Here is a 17,241-nt window from a genome sequence, read left to right as displayed (position 1 = left end):
TCACCATCATGACCCCAACCTGTAGACAGGAGGAGGTAACTCTATCAAGCATTTTGACAGAATTATGCCCCTTTTTCGACTTAGAATTTACGTTAAAGTTTTTGTAATAGTTCAAATATTTTCAAAGTCCATTGACATATGGCTTTGAAACTTTGCACACTTGTTCACCATCATGACCCCAACCTGTAGACAGGAGGAGGTAACTCTATCAAGTATTTTGACAGAATTATGCCCCTTTTTCGACTTAGAATTTACGTTAAAGTTTTTGTAATAGTTCAAATATTTTCAAAGTCCATTGACATATGGCTTTGAAACTTTGCACACTTGTTCACCATCATGACCCCAACCTGTAGACAGGAGGAGGTAACTCTATCAAGCATTTTGACAGAATTATGCCCCTTTTTCGACTTAGAATTTACGTTAAAGTTTTTGTAATAGTTCAAATATTTTCAAAGTCCATAGACATATGGCTTTGAAACTTTGCACACTTGTTCAACATCATGACCCCAACCTGTAGACAGCAGGAGGTAACTCTATTAAGCATTTTGACAGAATTATGCCCCTTTTTCGACTTAGAATTTACGTTAAAGTTTTTGTAATAGTTCAAATATTTTCAAAGTCCATTGACATATGGCTTTGAAACTTTGCACACTTGTTCAACATCATGACCCCAACCTGTAAACAGGTGGAGGTAACTCTATCAAGCATTTTGACAGAATTATGCCCCTTTTTCGACTTAGAATTTACGTTAAAGTTTTTGTAATAGTTCAAATATTTTCAAAGTCCATTGACATATGGCTTTGAAACTTTGCACACTTGTTCACCATCATGACCCCAACCTGTAAACAGGAGGAGGTAACTGTATCAGGCATTTTTTTTACTATCAAGCACTAAGAATAGTCGAGCATGCTGTCCTACCGACAGCTCTTGTTGAACTAATTACAAGTTTTTCAGTTAGCTTACAGAAATTCAGTAGTTCAATTTACCTGAAATAGTGAATGTATGGGGATGTGAGGTCTTCCCCCATCAGAATAGGTGGAAACTTACAATATGCTGGTTTGACTTGTAATCATTTGTGTCATGTATATAGCCTTTGTATTATCAGAAATAGGCAAGTTACTGCGAATTCACTTATATTCGTGGGCTTGAAATTTCGTGGTTTTATCAAAACGGGCATTTTCGTGGGTTCTTAAATTCGTGGATTTTCGTTTTCTTGTTAAAAAAAATTCAGTAACCTAATGCAAAGTAATCTTAAACTTAATCGCCGAACATTTTTACTTACAACATGTACATATCTTTACTTGTCACACAGCGGTTGTCAAAAAATTTAATCCTTGCCTCTGGGCATAACTCTAATATAGCACAGTTACTGCCGTTAATGGACTGCAATTAACACATTTATTTGACATGATATGCACCTCCAGTGGACACACTGCCCCTGTAATTCGCCGATGTAAACATCGCATAATTTATACGACACCTGGCACGTTTTAACCAGCGAGTTTAAAAGATTACACCCTGAATTGGTCTTAACATATTTGACAGTAACTACACGCAACGTCACAGCGACTGTGTAAATTTACATGCATATAAATTATTCTCGGTAAATAAGACGGGTATATGTGGATCTTGTAAAAGTCGGTGGCGTCTTTGATGTTTACGAAATAGCATTCGCACAAATACCGATTAAAATTCATATAAACTGGATCATTTAAAAACGACAAAGGAAAGTACAATAAATCTGTTTTTAGCGATCGTATTTTTTTTTATAGTTTTGTGTACTTACGACATTAATATCAAAGTCTTTTTTTAAATTATAAGATCAAACTGACAATTTTTATTAGCGCTAATTATTGCACTGCCTGGGTTCCCATATTTACTCGATTATGTCAAGTATTCTTGTTAACACAATCAAGTCTTAGTAGACTACAACGATCAAGTATGTATATGCGACATTTGTGACAGTAAATTGAGGACATATAATCGAGTTTTCAAGTTTTTTAAATATTGCAAACGGATTAAATATGTCACTAACCTGATTATATGTCTGTATTTACATCCATTTCACGAAATATAGGCCGGAAATGAGCCGACGCATGTTTGTAATATATAGAACAGAGACAGGGTAAGAAGTATTTGTTGGGATAAAAGTTTGTCGGATCTTAAATTCGTGGATTGACCTACCCACGAAAACCACGAAAATTTGTGCCCCACGAATAATAATGATTTTACAGTAAGTTACTACTTTCAATCAAGAATATTTTTTGCATTTACCTGTGATACCTGGCTAAGGAGTAAAGATTGCTGCTGCTTCTGCTTCTGATGATGATGAAGGTGATAGTGTATAAGTGTATGATGGTGTTTGATGATGATGATGATGAATGATGATGATGTGTTAGTGTGGCTTAAAACAAGTTTATATTATGATAATTAGATCAGTAGTCATCTCATTTTTAGTCCCCTACCGGTTTACCGGAGGGGACTTTAGGTTTACCCTCCGTTCGTCTGTCCGTATGTCCGTCCGTCTGTCCGCACTCACAGGACAGTAATTATGTGGCTAGAGGGACAATAGGTAACTGTTCTTTCTCTTTGATGTCATTCATTCCGTGATGCTTTTATGTGGCTATTTTCTTTTGTGTGGCTAAAAAGAACAATAGAGAGAACAATAGAGTAGCCACATAATTACTGTCCTGTGAGGACTTCCGTCCGTCTGTCCGTCCGTCAGTCCGTCCACAAAACTGGATCCCGCGATAACTTGAAAAGTACTGAAAATATTTTTATGAAACTTGGTATATGGATAGATGGCAGTATGGAGATTATGCATGTCTTTTTCTTTTCTTCCTATGTTGAAAATTCTGGTTGCTATGGCAACAAATAGGCTGAAAATATGGCAAATTTTACACATAAACTGGATCCAGTGATAACGCAAAAAGTACTGGAAATATTTTTATGAAACTTGACATATGGGTAGATGGCAGTCTTGGAATAATGCACGTTTTTTTCTTTTCTTCCTATGTTGAAAATTCTGGTTGCTATGGCAACAAATATGCTGAAAATATGGCAAATTTTACACATAAACTGGATCCTGTGATAACGCAAAAAGTACTGGAAATATTTTTATGAAACTTGACATATGGGTAGATGGCAGTCTTGAGATTATGCACGTCTTTTTCTTTTCTTCCTATGTTGAAAATTCTGGTTGCTATGGCAACACATAGACTGAAAATTTGGCAAATTTTACACATAAACTGAATCCAGTGATAACTCAAAAAGTACTGGAAATATTTTTGTGAAACTTGACATATGGGTAGATAGCAGTCTTGAGATTATGCAAGTCTTATCTGTTCTTCCTATTTTGATAAAATATCAGTTGCCTTGGCAACAAATAGGCTTAAAACATGGAAAACATAACAATATTTGTGATTAGTCAAAAAGAGCTGAAATTTTTTAGCTCACCTGTCACAAAGTGACAGGGTGAGCTTTTGTGATCGCTTTTCGTCCGGCGTCCGTCCGTCCGCACTCACAGGAGAGTACTTATGTGGCTAGAGAGACAATAGGTTCTCTTTGATGTCATTCATTCCGTAATGCTTTTATGTGGCTATTTTCTTTTGCGTGGCTAAAAAGAACAATAGAGTAGCCACATAATTACTGTCCTGTGAGAACGTCCGTCCGTCGTCCGTCCGTAAACTTTTGCTTTAAATGACATCTCCTCATAAACCACTAAGCCAATTTCATCCAAACTTCACAGGAATGTTCCTTTGGTGATCACCTTTAAAAATTGTTCAAAGAATTTAATTCCATGCAGAACTCTGGTTGCCATGGCAACCGAAAGAAAAATCTTTAAATATCTTCTTTTAAACAACCCTAAGAGCTAGAGCTTAGATATTTGGCATGAAACATCTTCTAGTGAGTGTCTACCAAGTTTGTTCAAATAAAAGCCCTGGGGTCAAAATTGGCCCCGCCCCAGGGGGTTATTGATTTTCCCTATATGCATATAGTAAAACCTTAAAAAATCTTCTTTTAAAGAACCCAAAGAGCTAGAGCTAAGATATTTGGCATGAAACATCTTCTAGTGAGTGTCTACCAAGTTTGTTCAAATAAAAGCCCTGGGGTCAAAATTGGCCCCGCCAAGGGGGGGTCATTGATTTTCCCTATATGCATATAGTAAAAACTTAAAAAATTTTCTTTTAAAGAACCGTAAGAGCTAGAGCTTAGATATTAAGCATGAAACATCTTCTAGTGAATGTCTACCAAGTTTGTTCAAATAAAAGCCCTGGGGTCAAAATTGGCCCCGCCCCAGGGGGTCATTGATTTTCCCTATATGCATATAGTAAAAACTTAAAAAATCTTCTTTTAAAGAACCCAAAGAGCTAGAGCTAAGATATTAAGCATGAAACATCTTCTAGTGAGTGTCTACCAAGTTTGTTCAAATTAAAGCCCTGTGGTCAAAATTGGCCCCACCCCGGGGGGTCATTGATTTTCCCTATATGCATATAGTAAAAACTTAAAAAATCTTCTTTTAAAGAACCATAAGAGCTAGAGCTTAGATATTTGGCATGAAACATCTTCTAGTGAATGTCTACCAAGTTTGTTCAAATAAAAGCCCTGGGGTCAAAGTTGACCCCGCCCCAGGGGGTCATAGATTTTCCCTATATGCATATAGTAAAAACTTAAAAAATCTTCTTTTAAAGAACCGTAAGAGCTAGAGCTAAGATATTTAGCATGAAACATATTCTAATGGATGTCTACCAAGTTTGTTCAAATAAAAGCCCTGGGGTCAAAATTGACCCCGCCGCAGGGGGTCATTGATTTTCCCTATATGCATATAGTAAAAACTTAAAAAATCTTCTTTTGAAGAACTCAAAGAGCTAGAGCTAAGATATTTAGCATGAAACATGTTCTAATGGGTGTCTACCAAGTATGTTCAACAAATAAAAGCCCTGGGGGCAAAACCTGCCCCGCCCGGGGGGGGGGGGGGTCATTGATTTTCCTTATATGTGTATAGCAAAAACTTAAAAATCTTCTATGAAAAAACCCAAATAGCTAGAGTTTAGATATTAAGCATGAAACATCTTTAAGTAAATATCTACAAAGTTTGTTCAAATAAAAGCCCGGGGGTCAAAACTGGCCCTGCCCCAGGGTGTCATTGTTTTTAACTATATGTGTATAGTAAAAACTTTAAAAATCTTCTTTTAAAAAACCCAATGAGCTAGAAGTTAAATGTTTAGCATGAAACATCCTCTTATGGGTGTCTACCAAGTCTGTTCAAATAAACAAATAAAAGCCCTTGGGTAAAAATTGGCCCGGGGGTGGGCGGGCCTATATACAGGTGAGCGACCTCAGGGCCATCATGGCCCTCTTGTTATGAAATTGCATCTTTAATTCAAGAGTTATCTCCTCTTTAAGAATTTTGCTTTTAAAATGTTATATTTTGGTAACAGGGATGTTTCAAATATAAACTTTAGAGTGTCCTCAGTCCGTCTGTCTGTCTGTTCATAAAAACTGTTTCCTGTGATCGCTTTTAAAGAACTTTTCCAACAAATTTACTTAAAATAGAGAAAAATTGAAACATTAGTGAATGGCCAGTGGCCCTTCAGAATGTTGATGGGGTTCTAACCGGTAGGGGACTTATGGATTGCTTGCAATACTATGATAATTGCTTGTTGTCTTTACCAGGGGTGTTGGTATGGCCAGTAAGATGCCCAGCAGAGTGTTGAAGAAGGAATGTGCTAGTATACTGGAGAGTATGAAGGTAAACTTTCACTTGTTTCATTATAAATATAATTTACTTTTGCTTGTCAGTAGGACATATTATGTCAATATGCTATTTTAATGACTTGTATCACTCGAGTTGCTTAGATTAATTGTACTCGCACAAGAAATTAGTTAAGTTTATATGAATTTGTTTTACTTTCATGTGTTGGAAGCTATCAGCTTAGTGAAACACTCTTGAACCTGATCATGGAACCAACCAGTACCAAGCAATGAGTGTAAAATTTCTTGGTCATGGAAGTGATGTCCTATCATTGACAGGGTTTGAACCTAAACAGCCAGCAGTCCTTAGATAACTAGTCCATCAGTAACCACTCAGCAATGTCACCATGTGACATTCCAAACTCAAAGTGACACCTGGAAGCATCCATCACTGTACCAGTATTCTTGTCCTTAATTGTCAAAAATGTAAGCTTGCACATGCAGTTTTATGGCTTTCAAACCGAGTCTGCAACATTTCCAATTTTGTTTTGAGTGTTCTTTAGTGATTCCATTCTGCTCTGTTTTAGATTGATATTTGATATATAATTTATAATAACTATTTTTTGGTTACAGCAATGGCAAGAGGCGGCCTTACTGTATGAACAAGGAGGATTTTATGATAAAGCTGCTTCTGTTTATATTAGAAGCAAGAATTGGTAAGTTCTATATTAAAGTGTATATAATCATATTATTATACCCCCAAAAACGAATTTTGGGGGGGTATATAGGAGTCACCCGGTGGTCGGTCGGTCGGTCGGTCGGTCGGTTGGTCGGTCGGGCGGTCGGTCGGTCGGTCCAGACATCCGTTGCATTTTCCTTGTCCGGAGCATAACTTGAAAACTTATGGTTTGAATTCAATATAACTACATACAATGGTCAAGCACATTGAGAGAAAGTGCAGTGCACAAGAACCATAACTCTATCTTGACTAATTACAGAGTTATTGCCCTTTGTTACTTTTTCTTGTCCGGGGCATAACTTGAAAACTACTGGTTGGAATTCAAAACAACTTCATACAATTGTCAAACACAATAAGGGGAAGTGCAGTGCAGAAGAACCATAACTCTATATAAAGTAATTACAGAGTTATTGCCCTTTGTTGCTTTTCCATTGCTTTTTTTTTGTCCGTTGCATTTTCCTTGTCCGGAGCATAACTTGAAGACTAATGGTTGGAATTCAATATAACTGCATACAATGGTCAAGCACATTGAGAGGAAGTGCAGTGCGTAAGAAACATAACTCTATCTTGATTAATTACAGAGTTATTGCCCTTTGTTACTTTTCCTTGTCCGTGGCATAACTTGAAAACTACTGGTTGGAATTCAAAACAACTTCATACAATTGTCAAACACAATAAGGGGAAGTGCAGTGCACTAGAACCATAACTCTATCTAAAGTAATTACAGAGTTATTGCCCTTTGTTGCTTTTCCATTGCCTTCTTTTTTTTGTCCGGACCATAACTTGAAGACTAATGGGTTGAATTCAATATAACTACATACAATGGTCAAGCACATTGAGAGGAAGTGCAGTGCATAAGAAACATAACTCTATTTAAAGCAATTACAGAGTTATTGCCCTTTATTACTTTTCCATTGCTTTCTTTGTTCCGGACCATAACTTGAAGACTAATTGTTGCAATTCATTATAACTTCATACAATGGTCCAGCACATTGAGAGGAAGTGCAGTGCACAAGAACCATAACTCCATTTTGACTTATTACAGAGTTACTGCCCTTTGTTTCTTTTCCTTGTCCAGAGCATGACTTTAAAACTACTTGTTGGAATTCAAAACAACTTCATACAATGGCCAAGCACAATAAGGGGAAGTGCAGTGCACAAGAACCATAACTCCATCTTGACTAATTACAGAGTTATTGCCCTTTGTTACTTTTCCATTGCTTTCTTTTGTCCGGACCATAACTTGAAGACTTATTGTTGGAATTCATTATAACTTCATACAATGGTCAAGCACATTGAGAGGAAGTGCAGTGCATAAGAACCATAACTCCATCTTGACTAATTACAGAGTTACTGCCCTTTGTTACTTTTCCTTGTCCAGAGCATGACTTGAAAACTACTGGTTGGAATTCAAAACAACTTCATACAATGGTCAAGCACAATAAGGGGAAGTGCAGTGCACAAGAACCATAACTCCATCTTGACTTATTACAGAGTTATTGCCCTTTGTTACTTTTCCTTGTCAAGAGCATAACTTGAAAACTACTGTTTGGAATTCAGTACAACTTCATACAGTTGTCAAGGACATTAAAAGGAAGTGCAGTGCACAAGAGCCATAACTCCATTTTGACAAAATACAGAGTTACTGCCCTTTGATACTTTTCCTTGTCCGGAGCATAACTTAAAACGTACTGGTTGGAATTCAAAACAACTTCATACAATGGTCAAGCACAATAAGAGGAAGTGCAGTGCACAAGAACTATAACTCTATCTTCAGTATTTATAGAGTTATTGCCCTTTGTTCTTTTTCTTTGTCTTTCTGGACTTATTACAGAGTAATTCAATTAAACTTCATCAATGGCCAACCACATTGAAAGGAAATGCAACATACATGAACCACAATTATCTTTAATTGCCCACAACCATAACTCTATGTTTCAATTCTATTACAAGGTATTCTGTTACTAGTAACATCCTCATTTCCGAAGCAGACTTGTGGGGGTATTAATCACATTTAGTGATAGTTCTAGTTTCGTTTAATATGCTTTGGCATTGATAGATATGGTTGCCTATTGTTTTTGTCGTCCATCAGCCTGTGTTGGTGTGCAGAAAATTTAAACCTTGACCATAACATCTTTATTTTGTAATTTCAAATCTTAATACATCTTCTTGGGAATGAAATGCCTCCAGACAGGAGCCTCGTTTAAATGGCATTGACCATCAATGTCAAATTAGCAAATTTCATGAAGTTTCACAATTTTTAATGTGATCTGATCTGTTTATAAAAATGTTTGACATATTTTTGATAAGATTGTTTTTCTGTTTGGTTTTTAGGACAAAAGTGGGAGAATTGCTCCATCATATTACATCTCCGAAGATTCACATTCAGTATGCGAAGGCGAAGGAGGCTGATGGAAGATACAAAGAGGCTGCTGAGGCCTACAAACAGGCCAAAGATTGGGATAATGTCATCAGGTGGGTGTATTCGTTGTTAAGGTATTTGATGAAAAACAAAGTTTCAGTAATGGGACAGACACTGTTTTTGTCTCTACCCTAAAACATATATTTAACATCAAAGATCTAATCAAACATCCAATCAATTTGTCATTTTATTGAGGCATATGTGATGTCATACAAGATGTGTCAACATATATTATGGTATATTGATACACTTCAGAGCTGTTTAGTATGAAACAATGAAATAACTGGGGCCATGTTTGAAGGATTTGTGGAAAGCCTTATGTATAAAAATTATTTTAGAAATTTTATTGAATTGGCCATGCTTTATTTCAGGATAAATCTGGAGTTTTTACAGAATCCAGAGGAGGCTGTGAAAATTGTGAGAGAGGTTCAGTCAGTTGAGGGAGCTAAAATGGTGGCAAGGTAATGGTCGGAAATAAATTTTCTTAAGAATTTTTGAATCTCAAACCATGGTATAACGTTTTCTTGACAGTTGGAATTATTTATTTTCACCTATATGTAAGATATAGATAGTTTCTATGTAATTCGAGTGATACATCTGTAGTTTTGTTAGTCCTTCAAGAAAGACATCCTGTGGCATTATTTTATTGATAAGCTAATATCATACAATATAAATATTTTGCTTGGAAAATTTAATGTGCTTAACCCTGAACCTCCTGAATTTCTTTAATGGACTTTTCCAGCTTCCATTTTGGAACTGTTCATTATCAATTATGGTCAGCTAACAGTAAAGAGCCTGGTCAATCTACACTGATGTCAAGACTGGCCTGTCTTTATACTGAAGGCAGAGGCTTATCACGTTTGATCTATTCAGGCTACGGCTTATTCCTATTCAGTTAATATTTAATTTTTAACAATCTCTTTAAATGAATCCTTTATTCACTTATACATAAACAGCTTTTAACTTGATCCTTGTTGAAATTTTAGGTTTTTCCAGAAGTTGAACGACTATGGGTCGGCCATACAGTTCCTGGTAATGTCAAAATGTAATGACGAGGCTTTCCAACTAGCACAGCAACATAACCAGATGGAGATCTATGCTGATATTATAGGTAATATTTTCACTAAAGTTTGTATAATGACTTTATAGTTGTCTATTCAGATTATTGCTTATTCTCATTTTGTAAAACATTGTTTATATCCTCACACATTAGTGCACTTAGATTGTATGGAGTCTGTAATTTTGTTCAGTAAAAACTGTGTATTTTTGTTTTGTATTTTTAACATCTATGTCAAGAATGTTTTGTTTTTTCTATCGCTTAAAACAAAATCTTTTTTGGTCTTGTTTCAAACAATAAATTATATTTAGTATTTATCTAAGGTAGATAAATATAGACAAATGCTCTTTTACAGTCTATAGTAGTTATGTCCCTTTTGATAATATTTACTTTGATAAACAAGATCTTTTTACATTTTTGAACAAAGTATGATTATTAAGTGATATTAAAGAAATAAGAATTGTTAAGTTTTCTCTAAAATCATGCCAATATGGTTCAGTATAATCTCTGTAGAGCAATACCCTTTGGTTGTTTATTGCTGTAGAGAGATTGAATTCTGTAGTTTTGGAAGAGTTGATACTGTTGTTGCTGTACAGAGTGGGCTGCTGTACAAAGGTTGCATTGTACTTCCTCTTTCTTATCTTGTAGTTAAAGTTATCTTACAATTTTCCTGCATATTGTATATAAAAAATTGGAATTATTTACATGTCAATCAGTGTGACATGTATACTTTGAGTAAAAGTAGGAATTTTTTTGCCCCGTGAATTTTTTGGATGACATTCATTATAAAACATTTTTATCCTTTATTTGTTTTTCGCAGCGATCAATTGTATTTTTTGAAACTTATTCTTTTACAAGTGCATTTTGCATATTTTGAAAGTTGAAAATTTAATTATACATGGATTATTAAGCCGAGGTTTACTTATGCTTTGTTTTTTATTCATGATATTTGTAGGTCCAGATGCCACACCAGAAGACTACCAGAGTATCGCCTTATTCTTTGAGAATGAAAAGAATCATTTCCTGTCGGGGAAATTCTTCCTCTTGAGTGGACAGTTTAACAGGGTAAAAATATTTCTGACTTTCTTCCAAAGGGGAGATTACTTTGAATAGGTTTATCTTTTGTAAAAGTCATCATTATGAAGGGGTCAATCTTGTGTAAAGGGAGATAATTTTGCAAAGGTGAATCTGATTAAAAGGGAACAATGGGGGGGGGGGAGATAATTTTAGAAAGGTTGATTGCTCTAAAATGTTTATTTTCAAAAGAAAGTCTTTAATTTTGCTAGTTACAGAACCAGTGTAATATCTTCATAAGGAAACATCAAATTAATATAATGTTTCTCTGCCATTTTACTATATGATTCATGTGTGATGAATCTTACCGGAAACAATGTGATTATACAATTTTTGAAATTTGAAAAGTTTATATAGCATACATCCCTAAGAACTTCATGTGTCCTATGATTTAAGTATAAGGTACATTTTTTTAGGCGATGAAACATTTCTTACGATGTGATGGTGAGAACAGTCAGGCTATCGAGCTTGCTATAGAGACAGTGGGACGTGCTAATGATGATCAGCTGACCCACGAGCTCGTCAACTTCCTGATGGGTGATACTGATGGTGTTCCAAAGGTCAGTCAGTCCTTTACAGGTTTCGTATAGGCCTGGAAATGTTGTAGGGAAAATCTTTTTGTCATTGAATTATAATGGAAGATTACTTTATCATGGAAATATAGTCAAATTTCCAAATTGATCTTGGAAATGTAATTGAATTTGAATGTCAGAAAATCTGTCCAGGAAACATTTAATTTATAGACTTTCATACAAACCATTATTATATTAATAGAACTAAAAAAAGAAAATTTTTAAATCGCCCCTAAATTCTAAGTAACTTAAAATTTAGGGGTGAATCGCAGTGACTCAATTATTATTTTTTTTAGCTCACCTGTCACAATGTGACAGGGTGAGCTTTTGTGATCGCTTTTCGTCCGTCGTCCGTAAACTTTTACTTTAAATGACATCTTCTCATAAACCGCTGAGCCAATTTCATCCAAACTTCACAGGAATGTTCCTTTGGTGGTCACCTTTAAAAATTGTTCAAAGAATTTAATTCCATGCAGAACTCTGGTTGCCATGGCAACCGATAGAAAAAACTTAAAATATCTTCTTTTAAAAAGCCTAAAGAGGTAAAGCTTAGATATTTGGCATGAAACATCTTCTAGTGAGTGTCTATCAAGTTTGTTCAAATAAAAGCCGTGGGGTCAAAATTGGCCCCGCCAAGGGGGGGTCATTGATTTTCCCTATATGCATATAGTAAAAACTTAAAAAATCTTCTTTTAAAGAACCCAAAGAGCTAGAGCTAAGATATTTAGCATAAAACATCTTCTAATGGGTGTCTACCAAGTTTGTTCAAATAAAAGCCCTGGGGTCAAAATTGGCCCCGCCCCAGGGGGTCATTGATTTTCCCTATATGCATAAAATAGTAAAAAATTATAAAATCTTCTTTTAAAGAACCCAAAGAGCAAGAGCTAAGATATTTAGCATGAAACATCTTCTAATGAGTGTCTATCAAGTTTGTTCAAATAAAAGCCCTGGGGTCAAAATTGGCCCCGCCCCAGGGGGCCATTGATTTTCCCTATATGCATATAGTAAAAACTTAAAAAAACTTCTTTAAGAGAACCCAAAGAGCTAGAGCTAAGATACTTAGCATGAAAGATGTTCTAATGGGTGTCTACCAAATTTGTTCAAATAAGAGCCCTGGGGTTAAAATTGGCCCTGTCCCGGGGGTCATTGATTTTCCTTATATGTGTATTGCAAAAGCTTTTTAAAAAAATCTTCTTTGAAAAAACCCAAATAGCTAGAGTTTAGATATTAAGCATGAAACATCTTCCAGTTAGTGTCTTCAATGTTTGTTCAAATAAAAGCCCTAGGGTCAAAATTGACCCTGCCCTGGGGGACATTAATTTTCCTTATGTATGTGTTTAGCAAAGACTTAAAAATCTTCTTTGAATAAAAACAAATAGCTAGAGTTTAGATATTAAGCATGAAACACCTTCTAGTGAGTGTCTTCAAAGTTTGTTCAAATAAAAGCCCTGGGGTCAAAACTGGCCCCGCCCTAGGGATGTCATTGCTTTTAACTATATGTGTATAGTAAAAACTTAAAAAATCTTTTTTTTAAAAACTCAACGAGTTAGACCTTAGATGTTTAGCATGAAACATCTTCTAATGGGTGTCTACCAATATTGTTCAAATAAGAGCCCTGGGGTTTAACTGGCCTCGCTCTGTGGGCCTATATACAGGTGAGCGACTTCAGGGCCATCATGGCCCTCTTGTATTTATTTTTTTTTATTATTACTGTTTCCTGTTAACTTGTTATGTAGTAAGATATAAGTATGATACTGAAATAAGATAGATTTATTGACCTTCCAGAATAGGAGCAACCATGAATAACGTCTGAATAATAATAAAAATTTGTATAGGAAAACATATTTTTATACGTGGGCTGATACAGATTTTTTCCATGTTAATCTATCCTGCTGTTTCGCTGTTCAGTTCATATGTTGACAACAGCAGAATATGAAGGCATCCCTATCTGATGAACAAGTTTCTAGTTGATTATATGCATTTGAACAGTCAACCCCTTCTTATTTAAATATTTTAGGATTTTTCAAAATCCCATGATAAAGAGTGTTTGGTTTGTAAATATTTCTAGCCCCCTGAAATGTTCTCTGCTTTTTACATGTAACTTGAAAGTCTCATAAGACATTTTTGTCTGTAATTTTTTATTATCCTCATTTCTAAATATTGATATTTAATATTGGCAGGATGCCAAGTACTTGTTCAGATTATACATGGCATTGAAACAGTGGAGGGAGGCTGGAAGAACAGCCATTATAATCGCGCGAGAGGAACAAAGTGCCGGTACGTAAAAATTTGTTAAATAGACATTATGGTTTGAAGGTATTGAAAAGGGATATAAAGTAAGGAACAATGCAATAGAATAGTATCTTGACCAAAGAAAAATAAGTTCAAACTATGTTACGGCGTTTTCTTGTTTTAGAATATCAACATAAATGCTAAAAAAAGCTAAATAGTGAGTGGGATTGGTTTTGGAATTTCAATATTTAATTAACTGGCAAATTCAAATGAGGGCATGCTCATGCTGAAGGTTAACATATGATGTTAAACAAATAAAAGCATTGTGTAGGTGTGTTTATTTTCAGGTAACTACAGGAATGCCCATGATGTGTTATTCAGTATGTACCAGGAGTTAAAGCAACAGAAGATTAAGATACCCACAGAGATGGCAAATAATCTGATGATCCTTCATAGCTACATACTTGTTAAGGTAATATTTCTGAACCGTTAACATAGGTAAATTTTCAGGGTTACTTACCCATATAATGGTATTGCACTCATTTAGCAGACAAGCACCCATTATCATTATGAAATCATGTTAAAACAGGCCTGGTCCAAAATTATAGAGATATTTTCTAGGCTAAAACTCGGGTCTCGGGTATCTGATTGTAAGAAACTGACATAGACCGTATCCTGACCAATGAAAAGTCTGAGACTTGAGACAGAACTTGGAAAAAGTTTTATAATTTGGGTTACAATATCAACTGACAAACATGCCCCTATTTTGGAATAACATTTTGGTTTTCCTCCCTCTATTGTATTTACATTGGTAATATGTGCTAGTTTTGCCTGTTTCTCAACATATAACTTATCATTTCAGATTCATGTTAAAAGAGGTGACCATTTAAAGGGAGCTAGGATGTTAATCCGAGTGGCAAATAACATCAGTAAATTTCCATCACGTAAGTTACAGATTATAACATCAGAAAATTTTCCTTTACACAAGTTCTGCTTACCATTTTAGTATTCTTCCCAAGGTCACAATGATGATCCTATAGTTGTTGAAATATCATTTAAGCCTACTGTTAGTCGGATATGTAATCCTGGAGATGCTGGTTCAATCCTCGAGTGAGGGAAAATATCTCCTCGAAAGTTGATCTCCGACATAAAACTACGGGTCATTTGTCTCTTACCACTGCTTCAGAAATCATTTCAGATTAGTAATGTGTCATTTGCAGAAAAATCTGTTATTACTGGCAGGTTATCCAGGAAAATCAGTTCGGTGAACCGACCAAGATTTGATAAAAAAATATGTTAAAATTGGCTTAAAAACCTTTTATCTAGGTAGATATTTCAGTAAATTTATTCATTATAAATCATGAAATCAGACTACAGTCTTCTCCTTGGAACTTATCATCGGAGTGATCAAGGACCTAAATCCAGTTAGGTTTGAACCTTTGGTTGCTAAGCAGATGCTTAAACCACAAGGCTACAATTCCATTCCGAGACGTTTTGTATCTGCTGCTTTCAATCAGGGCGTAGATTGTGTACTTATTGTTTACAATTAATTTATCTATTGTTTCCAGATATTGTGCCTATTTCTTTTGTTTACAATTAATTGATCTATTGTTTCCAGATATTGTGCCTATTTCTTTTGTTTACAATTAATTGATCTATTGTTTCCAGATATTGTGCCTATTCTAACATCCACTGTGATAGAGTGTCATAGAGCAGGTTTGAAGAATTCCTCGTTTAGTTACGCTGCTATGTTAATGAGACCAGAGTACAGGTATACCCATAATTGGCCATAAACATCAGTGTTATTCTTCCAATGAAAAAATTTAAACTCAAAAATGTTATTATCGTATGTTACAGAATTTTATGTATGATTTACATTAATTTTACTGTGAACACCAGTACTTAAGGCATAGTGAGGACGAAGTATTCTTCACTATGCTGGAAACATACATTGAGATAGTAATATAGCTACAAAACGACTACATCACCAATACCTGTTTGACTGAAATCCCGAACAACAGTGGTTGATTATAATTATCCCCGATATTATTATTGCAGAAATCAGATAGATCTAAAATACAAGAAAAAGATTGAATCGATCGTGAGAAAGCCGGACAAGACAGAAGAGGAGGAGCCATGTACTCCGTGTCCGTACTGCGGCTTCCAGTTAGCCGAGACCGAGCTTCTGTGTCCGGAATGTAAGGGCAATATACCGTACTGCATCATCACCGGTCGACATCTCGTCAAAGAGGACATGTCGGCCTGCCCAAGTTGCGACTTCCCGGCTATATTCTCAGAATATATTAGGTAAGGCAGTGATGATAGTAAAAAGTAACAAATGTAAATCATTATTTGCTTGTGTTTAAATGTAGCTTCTGTTTCGATCCAGTTTTTTTTTTGTTTTTGTTTTGATAAAGCAAATGGTCAGTGTTTAAGACAGGATTTACAGATTACAAGTTCAAACAAATGCAGATTTTTCATTACATTATTATAAGTTCATTTTGTAAGATTAACATTTTTCCTTGTCAAACTTATTAAGAAAGTATGTATGTCATAATGTAAAATGAATAATTACAAAAACATAATGGAAATATAGCGTATGTTTGAATTCCATGTACATTGTATGTAAAAATGATTAAGAAAAATTAAACATTAAAATTGAAAAGAAAAAAATGAACTGTGTCATGACAAAACCAACATAATGGGTTTGCGACTAGCATGGATCCAGATCAGCCTGCGCATCCGCGCAGTCTGATCAGGATCCATGCTGTTCGCTTACAAACTCTATAACAAGTAGAGAAACTGATAGCGAACAGCATGGATCCTGATCAGACTGCACGGATGCGCAGGCTGGTCTGGATCCATGCTGGTCGCAAACGCACTATGTTGGTTTTGTCATGACACGGCTCAAATTTAGTTTGAAGTTTTATTGATTCAGGTTGATGGAGACAGAGGAGAACTGCCCGATGTGCTCAGAGAAAGTGATCAAACAGAACCTCCAGAAAGTTTCCGACACCCACAAATACCTGAACCCTGAAGAGGGCATCACAGAGTAATACAACTGTGATATGGCTGTGACACTGTGATGAAATGTCAAGTTATTTGTGACATCACTGTGTCACAATCTGTGACATCATTGTGCTCCTAAATGCAGGACTGTTTGAAAAACAAATTTCTATTCTATAATGAAAATATCCAAACTTAAATAAAATTCTGCTCCGCAATTATGAGAAATTTTGTAAATTATAATTATGCTTTGGAATTTAATATCTAAAAATCCAGCCTTTGATTATACAGCTTAAATGTCAACAACAAATCTTTCTAGGTATTTAATAAAGTTGAGAGTGATATAAAACTGTTAATAGTCCATCACTGTGTAATCATTATTCTTTTCTTTTTTTTGGAGTACGGCGAGAAATCTTTTTGAAATTCAAATTATTTACTGATAATA

General features: G+C 35.3%; 1 protein-coding gene across 7 annotated transcripts in view; it reads left to right on the top strand.

Moving 5' to 3' along the window:
• Window positions 1-17,039, top strand: part of LOC132746497 (WD repeat-containing protein 19-like) — a 44,808-nt gene extending 27,769 nt beyond the window's left edge. For all 7 annotated transcript variants that reach the window (XM_060735681.1, XM_060735676.1, XM_060735682.1 and 4 more), the window contains 13 exons: window positions 5,677-5,752; window positions 6,328-6,410; window positions 8,768-8,908; window positions 9,227-9,316; window positions 9,842-9,966; window positions 10,868-10,977; window positions 11,403-11,546; window positions 13,739-13,835; window positions 14,138-14,262; window positions 14,653-14,734; window positions 15,459-15,561; window positions 15,849-16,097; window positions 16,729-17,039. In XM_060735681.1, the coding sequence (XP_060591664.1) occupies window positions 5,677-5,752; window positions 6,328-6,410; window positions 8,768-8,908; window positions 9,227-9,316; window positions 9,842-9,966; window positions 10,868-10,977; window positions 11,403-11,546; window positions 13,739-13,835; window positions 14,138-14,262; window positions 14,653-14,734; window positions 15,459-15,561; window positions 15,849-16,097; window positions 16,729-16,846 (1,543 nt within the window). In that variant the 3' untranslated portion in view covers window positions 16,847-17,039. The remainder of the gene's footprint in view (window positions 1-5,676; window positions 5,753-6,327; window positions 6,411-8,767; window positions 8,909-9,226; window positions 9,317-9,841; window positions 9,967-10,867; window positions 10,978-11,402; window positions 11,547-13,738; window positions 13,836-14,137; window positions 14,263-14,652; window positions 14,735-15,458; window positions 15,562-15,848; window positions 16,098-16,728) is intronic.
• The last annotated feature ends 202 nt before the right edge of the window (window positions 17,040-17,241 follow it).

Source organism: Ruditapes philippinarum, unplaced genomic scaffold (genome assembly GCF_026571515.1).
Source record: "Ruditapes philippinarum isolate M1 unplaced genomic scaffold, ASM2657151v2 ctg4798_1_1_1_1, whole genome shotgun sequence".
Classification (NCBI taxonomy): Eukaryota; Metazoa; Mollusca; class Bivalvia; order Venerida; family Veneridae; genus Ruditapes; species Ruditapes philippinarum.
The sequence above is the reverse complement of the archived record's forward strand: the minus strand, read 5'-3'. Positions and strand labels throughout refer to the sequence as shown.